Here is an 11,762-nt window from a genome sequence, read left to right as displayed (position 1 = left end):
AAGTAATTAAAAAAAATACTACGAAAAATTAAGATGACACGTGACAATCTATATATTCACAACCAAACCACAGAAATTAATGAAATATGTTACATTTTCATGACATACACCTAACGACCGACCCTTACAGAGAGAGCGAACTCGCGGCCGACAACTAGTACAAAATATAAAACAATATAGGTACATATTTACCAAATATTTTTCTTAACAGTTACACATTAACCGGTATTACTGTGTTCCGATTTATTACGGACGATAAAACCAGCGTATACGCATAAGAGGAAGTAGTTTACACTTCTTACAAGTGCCTATGGACTAGAGTGGATGGAAGACAGCTTGCATACTGTACAACGGTGTCTATAGAAAAGTCATAAATTTAAATTAAAACCCCATACGAATTATTAGCAAGTGTAACAAAATTAAGAGTTTAATTAAATTTTATTTATTCTGGCAGTGTACTAATGAGTATCAGTACGTAATGAAAAAACATCGAATTTTGGTACCGCCTGAAAATAACATAAACTTCAAATTTTTTTTTTAAATAATCTATAGATATGTTTACCTAGGCACGGACACACTTTTTTTTAAAGAAAATAAAAAGTTCTTTTTATGATATTAGTTGAATACTTACTATTTTCGTAAAAATCACATATTTTATAAGAAACAAAATATACTATGTTTTTTTGTTAAAATTTGCTGCAAAGGAGTTATTATCTCGGTTCGTGACTGATCAGAGAAAACGATCAATTATGATGCGTCATTAAACAACCTCGATTCATCTATATTCTATAGCAATAAAAAATACAATTATTGTTACAAAATAAATGTAAATTAAGAAATTTTATTTACGCACAGTATAGGTACTCTACATTTGAGTTTATAAGTCTCTAATTACTTGCGACCAGCCCCGGCTGCGCACGGGTGCAATGCTTATACTGAATATACTACGTAATTTCTTAATGTACAACGTTTTTTTGTCATTAGACAATACAGACCGCTATGTCCCTGCATTTTAAATCTGTAATATTTTCGAAAATATTCATTTATAAGAAATGCTGTAAAGGACCATATTGATTTGTATTAAATGCACAATGTATTTAAGGTACTTAATTGGATAAGGATTAATGCTGTATTGCTTAAAATCGCTTCGTAAAAAAGCCATTATTTCTGGTAAAAAGTAAAGGATAAAAAATGGTTATTGTGGGTTACCCCTAAGAGATACCTATACCATCGCGGATTTTTTGTAAGGTGTACAATACACTACAGTACACTATTTTGATCTATCTCGAGCAAATTTCGTCAGGCCACTCCAAAACGAATTGGTTGTCACCTACACATGTGGAAATTGTGGGTGTCAAAGCGCATTCTCCGATTGAGGCTTACGTATGTCACTCCAGTTCATTTCAATATTAAAATTATTAAATGCAATGTTGTATTTAGTTCCATCAAAGTTTTTTTATACATTACACTTTTATATATTATAATTTTTTACCTACTATAATCGTTATTACATAGTAAATATTTACAAAAATATATACGGCGATTATTAGCGCTCAGAATAATAGGTACACAATTTATAAAAAGAAAAAAAATGCGATAGACTTGGTGTTATTTTTATAGATACGGAAATCTTTAAGTTTATTCAAGACAAATAAGCAAATTATTAAGTACCTATGCATTGTTATGCAGATTATAAATATCTTGACAGTTGACATTTGTTGAAAGTTTATTGACCCTCTAAGGTTAGTACGGTATATCTATCTATTTATAGAGTTGTATTTAATCATTAATTAGGCCCGATGTCACAGCTATTTTTGTAAAATTAACAATTATTTAATTTATTTATTTTTAAGTATATATATTTTATACAGCATCCTTTTTCATTGCGAGATACTTACTAAAAACGTCTTGTTCAATGCCTATCTAGTCGTGATCTAGTCTGATGCCTTATACCTATGGCTACAGATGAGACACTGTTTCAAATTTCGACTCAGTTTTTAAAAAAATTGTATTTACTTGTTTATCATCACGACTATCTTTTTTTTTATGGATGTTGTCATGTTAATAGAAAAGAATATTCGGTAGGTACCTGGCAGCTGCTACCCTTCACTCGTGGGGGTTGCTACCTAGACCTACACACAAATTTCATTAATATTAGTAAATATCAGCAACGTTACTGTATAATAACGTTTAACTCATACAAATGCAAGAATAGATGGATTTTTCTGAAATAAGACTTAAGTACGAGTCTATTATGCCACGGATCAGGATATAGTGTAGCGAACATGTAACAGCTTATATTCTAAGCTAGCTAGGAACAAGAAATAATTGATTACGTAAATGTTTAAAAATACGCGATAAAGTTAATTTTTATCTACTGATTTATAGATTTTATGACTATCATGACTAAAAATATCAAAACAGATCGTCGTGACATGTAAAAGCATAACATGAGAATATTACCTACCGCTATAATTAATTTAATGAGTCTTTAACGATTTTTTTCAAATACATTTTCTATAAAAAATTGCTCTTAAAAAATGAAAAAAAAGTCTAAAAGTCGATACTAATACTTAAAAGATATAGGTAGCCTGAGACCGTACAGCTTGCAACGTTTTCAATGCACATTATTACAGCGACATCTACGTTTTGTCTTGATAACTACCTCACAAAGTTTAGTTAATTTTATATTAAACTTTTTAGTAGGTAGGGTAGGACCGAGGACGTAGTTTCACACAGTAGGTCTGTATGAAAATTATGTTCTGTTTTTAATCCTATTTTCTAATTGTGAAGTTAATACATGATACATATACATTATTCATATGTAGACTGAATATTCTGATCCAACTCTATCTATATGATTCTGATCTGTGTCAGCGCCATGACAACGTGAAACAATTTGAGGTTGACAACCGCTTTCTATCGATTAAACAGGTAAAAAAACTCTTTTTCGTGTCAATAAAAATGGACAAAGCATATAAAATACAAAGACAGGCCCGGGATAATGTGAACACCTTGCAAACATATCTCACAGACTTACAGAATTGGGAGATTGAAATGAAACGTAAAGAGGCCGCGCTTAACGGTGAATTCGTACAGGTTTAAAAAAAAACATAATTTACCAATTCAGTGCTTAGTGATACACAAAGTAAATTATATTATATTGTGGTTAGTGTAGTGTTGTACTATGTATTTAGCAATCTCGCTATCGCGTGTGTTATTTCATGGTGGTCCTTGTTTTTTCTTTTTCTTTATATATTTTTTGGCGGTGATAATCGAGTTTTTGCGAACAAGTATTCACACTGAGTCTTTTGGGGATAGGATCTTCCACCAGTAAGGAGCAAGGCGCGTAAAGAGAAACCCGTGCAAGTCAAGAAGCAGCCAGAGAAAAGGATCACAGGATCTGACTACAGTGCCTGGGACAAGTTTGATGTGGTAAGCATTTCCTTTGTTATGTAGTTGAAATGTTTACTAGTATGCCATACATATAAACGCCAAATTATAATATAAAACTGCCAAAAGTAGTATTTAATCTTATAACAATGACTAATCAACTTTTCACTCATCAGATATTTTACCACCAACTAGCAATACTTAATATTATGGTGTTCTGGTTTCAAGGGTGAGCGAGCCAGTGCAACTACAGGCACTAGTGTCATAAACACACAGTAAAGTAACGATTTGTAAATATTTCACATATATTCATGAGTACTCTTATAAGAGTATTTTACAAAATCTGATCAAAATTATTTATTACGTACAGAAGCATATTTTTATATTTATTGTTCTTAATCTATGAAGTGGTTAAAATTTCTTATTACTCCCAATGTTATGGACACTGGATGACCACTAACCATTCATTGGCTCATTCGTCTGCTCCTCCGCCCACTTATTTGTAAACTTACATTATGTATTATGAGACAATCTCTTTTTTTATAGATGTTTTATTTTGGATAACCTGTTGTCGGTCTTAGTAACATTGACATATTGTAAAATACAATATTGTTGCGGTGTTATTCAGGTTGCTTTTTGCCACTCATAAACAAAAAAGTTATTTCTTTCTGTGATATTTTTAAATTTTACCAACATTTCTTAATTCTCTTAAAAACAAATGTTCAATAATCAACTCAATCAAATGCTACACATTAATATCAATCTTATTCTAATGAATATTAATAATGATTTTCAATTGTCAATGAATGTAATTATTCATTTCAATCCTTAATGGCTTTAAATTTACAAAAACAGAAGACATTGGCACAATGTTATACTCCTTTACCTGGAAATGTGTTTCCTTGTTGTTTTGTGTTGGATTCTTGTCATCAGTCATCTTCTTGGAGAGAGGGTATAGATAGAGTAGGTGTCTGTACAAAATTGTATTCACTGAATATCCAGATCAGTTGATCTTGAAAATAACTGCCTCGGTTTAAAATTTGGTTAAAAGTATTATATCATATAAATCATTCATATGTGAATGGCTTGATATTTGAATGGGTCTGGAATACTGGCTAAACATTGGCTAAACAGAGGAAAAAAAAGAAGGTAATTCTTATTTATCTTTACTAGAAAAGAATGAAAATTAATATACACAATGAACAGACATGTCATTGACAAAATGTTTCAATAATTTTGCAAATGTTTTAATTTAAAACATATGTTCTTAATAATATTTCATTTCTACATTTTCTTTTCACGAATGCCTCACTATCTTAATAAATTCATTTCTTATAGAACAAAGCATGTGAAGAAGTAGACATGGCAGATCTGGGCCCCGTGTCCCTTGACAGCAAGAAGAGTCAGTCAGCGAAGGCAGAAAAGTTGAAAGAAGAAGGACGGTATGAGAAGGAGAGGGTATATATTCGTTTTTTATTTATCATTATTTTGACATGGTTCTAAATAGACTAGTTTTTTTTTTAAATTAAAACTTATTTCTCAGACAAAGAAAACTTGGGACCCCACACCAATAGTATTATTTAGTATATGGACTGGATAGAGCTTTACAAGTGATGCATTGATTATTACTATGACAATAAATGTTTAATTTTAGTGTGTAAAATTACAATATTATTTAAAGTTTTATTTGATCTACATAGATGACATAAATTTTGTAAAAAAAAATATATGTAAATCCTCATAAAACTACTTATTTTTCCTACATACTAAAACAGTTATTATATCTCAGTACTTGTTTCATGTCTCAATCGTGTTTGTTTTAAGGACATAATGGTTTACAGGTTAACAAATCCATATCTGTCAGAATTTCACCTGACATTATTATTCCTCATAATTCTTTAAATATTAATTGCAAATAAAATACGTTGCAAATTTAGTTTTATTTAATTTCAGGGTAACAATTTCGTTAAGCAAGAGAAATGGGACGAGGCTATCTCCTGCTACAATAGAGCCATAGAACTCGTCAAAGACGATGCCATCTTTTACGCAAACAGGGGACTGTGTTACCTGAAAAAGGACAGGTAATTAATGAATTGTACTATATGAAGCTTCCAAACACTATTTTCGATGTAATTAATAAATAAAATATATAACGATTTATACAAATTATACCTATGATGAGTAAAGTTTTTTTTTTTAAATTTCGATCAATAAAAATGACGATAAAGAATAATTAACAAATAAATGTTTTCACAATTGCAGTCTCCACCAGGCGGAAACGGACTGCACGGAGGCGCTGCGCCTGGACCCCACGTACGTGAAGGCACTGCAGCGGCGCGCGACGGCCCGCGAGCGGCTGGGCTCGCTGCGCGCCGCGTCGCACGACCTGGCCGCCGTGCTGCAGCACGAGCCGCACAACGCCGCCGCGCGCCGCCAGCTCGAGGCCATCAAGGCCAGGATGGGCACCAAGGGGGTGAGTGTCAGCTAGCTTCATAGAAACTCTTCTATGAAGGACAAAATCAAGAATGAGATGAGTTGGATCAACAACCTGAATCTGGTCGGATGCGGAAGGCGGAGAACCGGGAGCTTTGGCGCACATTGGGAGAAACTTATGTCCAGCTGCGGACAACGATTGGCTAACGACCATGATGATTTTAATATTTTGTTTGAATTTGTATAAATAGATATTTTTTATTTTCAATCATAATTTTAATGAAGATTTTCATATCTTGATAATATTTTATATATTTTCTATACAGAAATTATAAAGTTCTAGTTAGATAGGCATAATTATTACTACACTATGAGTAGGCTAATGTGTGTTGGTTACTTCAAGTTGCTTTGAGCGAGCATTAAAGATAATCATAAATAAATTGAGCACTGTCTGTACTTGCTGTAATTTGAACATTCAACTTTTGATTAAAATATATGTGTTATAGCAATTAATCCATTTATATATTCATTCATAAATTCTATATTAACAGGCGAAATCAAAATCATCACCATTATCAACTCCAACGAATGAATCGAAACCCGTCGTGACGAATCCTCCATCGCCGGCAAAGATCGTGGAATTGCCAAGCGAGCCAGTGAAGAAGGAACTCAGCCCGCTAGAGAAATGGAGAAACGGTGTCGGTGAAAATATAACAGTTATACGACCAGTGAAGAAACCTCCACATTTAAGATCTAGGGTATGTAACAGAAATATACAATTCAAACATTACATAAGAAGGCATCGGTTTCTCTAAGGTCAGATCAGATCTGAATCCGATGCGTTATGTGACCTTTTCGAACAGTTACGCCCGGTCCGATAGCTAATGTTGGCAAACTCACGTCGGTGCTCGCGAGACTTGGTTATTAGTGTGGATTCTTGCTATGTAAATAAATATATATCAACAAGCGAATATCTGCGACCTTGAAATTTAAAATGATCTAATTTGTGTGATTGTTTCTTCAAATTCTTAATGTCTCATTACAAAAATCTAAATAAACCTTGGTTTAAACCCTTAAACGTAAGAGTTTAGAAAAAAAATATATCGATTATCTCATCTTATAGATGTTTAATAATAGAATTAATGATAATAGATAGATATAGTTTAAAGGGATTATAATTGTGAAAGCACAGCGAAACCTTTTTATAAATGAACATCACGAGCAAAGCCGTACTATCTAGTAAAATAAATTTAAGCTTACAACAAAATGGATAGTACAAATACCCCCTCATAAATGCTACCAACATTCATTTATAATAAAAGATAACATTATAAATATCAAGTCAAGTTTGTTTGTTATGAATTATTATAAATTTATATCTTTTTTTCCAGAGAGCATTAAAACACGTGCCCATTCAAGAAGTCCCCTTAGGCCGTAATGCGCACGACAAAGCACCAACACGGATGAAGATTATAGAAATTAATGATAATATGTCACATGGGGACTCGAACAATAATGATTCCAACAAGATCACCGACAAAATTGTCGAGACCACCCCACATTGTGATGGTGACAAGAAGATTAATATGAAAATTACTGAACATGTCAATGTTAATGAAGTAATGCAAAATATGGTACCACCGGTGAATAGTGTTCAATTTATGGCAGAGTGGAAGTATTTGAAAGGAAACAATCATGCACGGAGTGATTATTTGAGTGTAAGCATTTTAATATAATATATATATTTACATACATATGACATATTTCTTAATATGGCAACATTTAAATTTGTGTTGTCATTACAGTACATTATTTTATCGTTGGCGAAGACAAACCAATACGAAAACAATTCATCGAATAAATATATTTTTTTAATTTGTATTAATATGATCATTAATCTCTGGTTTTAGAAAAGTGTAAAGTGTAATGGGAGCTCATGACCATTTCGGTATATGAAGTGCTCATGTTTATCACATTATAATTTTTTCCACAGATAATAGAACCAACAAAGTTACCATCGATCTTCGAGAATGCTCTGGAAAGCGACGTGCTCTCTGAACTCCTATACACGTTATGTAATAATAAGGATAAATTTAGAAACAAAACAATATCAGCTTATCTCAAGGGACTCTGCAAGGTTAAGAGATTCTCCGCTCTGGCTATGTTCCTCACGAACAGTGATAAGAATTGTAAGTTAAAAATACACACTACAGACACACTTATGATATATATATTATATTATATCAAATATTTTATATAACTTAAAAAAATCCCTGTGTATATCAATTCATAATGACGTTTTTTACAATTCCATTATCATTTCCACAGATTCTCGTCCATGCCATATGTCTTTAGTTTGTTTTTTTTTTCTACTTTTGTGTCATTTCCTTTTGAATTTCTTCTCAATAGGAGAGGTCTTCGTCTAACTGTTGGACATTTACAGACTTACTTTTAAGTACATATATAATACTAGTTGTCGCCCGCGGCTTCGCTCGCGTTTTAGTGTTTGGTTGTTATGTGTTAGGTAAAAAAAGTAGCCTATATCCTTCCTTGGAGTTCAAGTTTCCTTCGTACGGAATTTCATCAAATTCGGTTCATTGATTTGGTAGCGAAAGAGCGACAGACAGACAGACAGAGTTACTTTCACATTTATAATATTACAGTATATATATATATATATACATATATAAATACATTTGTCTAATGTAATACGTATTTGTCTTTTTAATTTTCAGTGTTAAACGACATGCTGTCTCACTGCAAGGATGTTGAAAATTTAAGCGACAATGAAATTGCGGACTTGACGAACAAATATGAACTTTAATATTGTAATAAAGTATTAGAAAACATTGCTAATAACAAGAGTAAAATTTTGATTTTGAGGACTGTTTTTAATAAAAATTATCATTTGGAATTGTTATTAGTTGTGATAATACAGAACAATTCGCTTACGAAGTTAAATTTTGCATAATCAAAAGCAGTTTTCGAATTTAAATGTAATTTGTAAAACGTCGCTCTGCAATGGAACCTCGTTAAGCACAAATTTTTTGGTCTCTTTATTTATTTATTCGATAGAAAATCTCGCAACGAAATTAAAACAAACAAAAAATTTATACGGAACAACGTCATCTATTGATGACAATTTGAACAGCGAGGAACGTCAAATACGGCCATTTTGCTAGATCGAGCCAATTGTGTGTTGGGTTATGTGTTGACAATGAGTCTACTACTATTATGCCTTCAAAATTAATTAAAATATGTAACCTGCGTTTGATCAACCTCTTTCGTATCTTTGCCATTGCACGTCACAAATTTTTAAATATAAATAATCTTTGCTCTGCTGGCATTGCTATATAAAGCATATTAAATCTGATTAAGGAAATTGTACTGTCTACATAAGATTTAAAGTCCATATTTGCATAAACGCGCAAACGTTCTGAGTCTACTACGTTCCTGTCACCAAAAATTGACTGGCGCGTTTATTTGAAAAGTATCTTAGAACAAAAAAAAAATACTGTGTAAATGAAGTAAAATTTTTTGCTAGGTATTTAACGAATCATAATTTTACATTAGCAACTGATCCTTGTCGAGTTGCGAGCTGTTATAGTCGGTCCTAAAGGCTTTTACAACAAATGCACTTGAGTTATTACTTTGAAACGTTTTTATAGGGACGCTATTCATTGCAGAGTGACGTGCATCTGAATTTTAGATAGAGAAACTATGAATTGATATAGAATATGTATTTAGATAGACTTTTCAAATAATTTCTATCCTTTTTTTAATGCCTTTTATTTCATTTCGGAACAAATTATAATTATATAACTGCAAACGTAATATTATAAATGCAAAAGTTAGTTCGTTTATTTGATAGTTTGCTACGCTTTAACATCTGGACAACTCAAATGATAGCTCCCTCCCTCCCCTCCACTCAGGCGGATAGTGAAAACTAGTTAAATATATCATATTATTGAAGCTAACCTCCGGCTGCTGAGAATGCGTTATTGAAGCCGTGATCGAATGTACCATGTAACAATGAAATCAACTTAAAACAAATGTAATGTTTATTAATTAAATGAGCAAACAATTTTCTTGCTGCTGTTACATGGTTATGTCAACTGTACCTTACTTTAGTAGTCAAAGACAACTAACAGTTTTTCGAAATGTATTTTCTCAGCGGCCGGAGTTTAGTTTTACTTTTGCGAGTATTTCATTGTGAAATTTTATGCTTTCACGTTGCACTTATTTCTTGTGTTATATGGTTTACGGTCTTCATTCGAATGCCAAATGCTAGAAGAGAGAAAATTGTATAACTAAACTACTTTTATAACATGTAAGGTTATATGTGTAAAGGTAAAATGTTATTGATTATAAATCAATTTTAAACTATAGCCAACTAAAAGAGGAGTAAACAAAAATAAACAACATTGATGTTTAATTGTCGCTGTGTCATTGGTCGAGAATTTAAATTATCTATGATATTCATTATGGATTCACGATGCCGTCTTTAATATCGGCGTGGTTTTTATTCAAACTATGGAAGAACTTTGTCTTATAAATGAAATTACATCAACTAAGAACAGTTTGTAGTGTATAATATAGCAATGCATACATGAATTATGTAAATCCAAGGTTTGTTTATATTTACTCCTTGTTTGATTGGAATAGACAATATATATAAATTTGATTGTTATTTTGTTTACATTTTTAATGGTCATAGATTAAATAGACGTGTAAATAAAAGGCTTTTACATACATATCTGAGTTTGTCCAAACGAAGTCCTATTGAAACTAAATCTGTCGAATATAAATATGTATTGTGTTTTGATTTTTATTTAAATACAAACAAAAATATTTGGCTTGTAGATGTTTAAAAAATATTTTTAAGATGATTATTAGTAAAATTAATTAAGTAGGTATATTAAAATAGTACTAAAATTGAACCACTGCGCTTCGTGTTTGGTGGGTTTGATCTGCACAAAATCCTACCACCTACCTACCATATTCATTTAGCAAACAATTTATGAGTTTAAGGTTTTTATATTTCATAGAAGTGGTTCCTTAATTTTGTAATAAAATGTTTAGTCATATTTTCATGTAATTTTTTGCGTGATTTGGTGCAAGGATGCGTTTTAGTTGTATGATTTAAGGTTAAATAAATTTGATTATTAATATGTGTTTCATTTATCATTTTAATTAATTTTTACTTGTTTGAGTAATTTATAACGATGAGCAGAAAAGTGTTAAGCAGTATAGTAGGAGTGAAAATTGATTCAAACTTTGTTCCAAGTTTCTTTTTTAAATTTGGAATAGAATGATATAATTTTATAAATAAAATCACTGTATTATATAACTATGATGATTTTTATCTGGTAACCTCTAAAACAAGTTGAATAAGGTACAGATTTCATGTCAAAATGTGTAACAGTTTTTGCGTGCTGTGTAATTCTACATTTTGTGTGATGAGCGTTCAAAAAAAGCAGCGATCTTTATATATATAGAAGAAGATTCTAATCTGTCTGCACCTCTTAGCTCTTCGATATAATTTTTATTACGATTACATTTAATGTTTTATTTAATCTAAATTTTTCGTACTGTTTTTCGACAAAATCAAAATATTTTTTTCCAAAAAGCCTCATAAAAGTTGAAAGAATTGTAAAGCTATTACCAATTCGGAAAGTAGATCTACCGATAAGAACTGACAAGAAACTTAGTAGTTACTCTTCCACCATTTTAATAACAGACTATGCCAGTAAATTACAATTATTTTTTTTATATATTAGTCTAGAAATCAATAAATACTTTATTTTACCTTTTCTCCCCGTGCCTATGGTTTCTTGCAAAAAGACTTATATGTTTGTGAATATACATAATATTGTAAGAACTTGGTCTTAACTTGAAAAATTAAATATTGATTAGATTTTCTTATATAATTTATA

At 31.3% G+C, this 11,762-nt stretch overlaps 1 protein-coding gene across 2 annotated transcripts; it reads left to right on the top strand.

The window, feature by feature from the left end:
• Positions 1-2,708: 2,708 nt before the first annotated feature.
• Positions 2,709-10,995, top strand: LOC125070515 (RNA polymerase II-associated protein 3). Of its 2 annotated transcripts, none has more exons than XM_047680412.1 (9): positions 2,709-2,742; positions 3,322-3,435; positions 4,732-4,851; positions 5,347-5,474; positions 5,656-5,866; positions 6,378-6,584; positions 7,218-7,544; positions 7,820-8,015; positions 8,562-10,995. In XM_047680412.1, the coding sequence occupies exons 3-9, from the start codon at positions 4,756-4,758 to the stop codon at positions 8,648-8,650; spliced, it is 1,254 nt and encodes a 417-aa protein (XP_047536368.1). In that variant the 5' UTR covers positions 2,709-2,742; positions 3,322-3,435; positions 4,732-4,755; the 3' UTR covers positions 8,651-10,995. The 2 variants fall into 2 exon arrangements, with proteins under 2 accessions (XP_047536368.1, XP_047536367.1); XM_047680411.1 differs by lacking the exon at positions 2,709-2,742 and adding an exon at positions 2,942-3,099.
• Positions 10,996-11,762: the final 767 nt, after the last annotated feature.

Source organism: Vanessa atalanta, chromosome 17, assembly GCF_905147765.1.
Source record: "Vanessa atalanta chromosome 17, ilVanAtal1.2, whole genome shotgun sequence".
Lineage (NCBI taxonomy): Eukaryota > Metazoa > Arthropoda > Insecta > Lepidoptera > Nymphalidae > Vanessa > Vanessa atalanta.
The sequence above is the reverse complement of the archived record's forward strand: the minus strand, read 5'-3'. Positions and strand labels throughout refer to the sequence as shown.

What these genes read in the sequence shown, in the direction of transcription:
- LOC125070515 (XM_047680411.1), top strand. Translation starts at nt 2,965, where the DNA reads ATGGACAAAGCATATAAAATACAAAGACAGGCCCGGGATAATGTGAAC. An exon ending in TTAACGGTGAATTCGTACAG is followed by an intron (nt 3,100 to 3,321) that starts GTTTAAAAAAAA and finishes TTTTGGGGATAG; the next exon opens with GATCTTCCACCAGTAAGGAG. An exon ending in TGTTACCTGAAAAAGGACAG is followed by an intron (nt 5,475 to 5,655) that starts GTAATTAATGAA and finishes TCACAATTGCAG; the next exon opens with TCTCCACCAGGCGGAAACGG.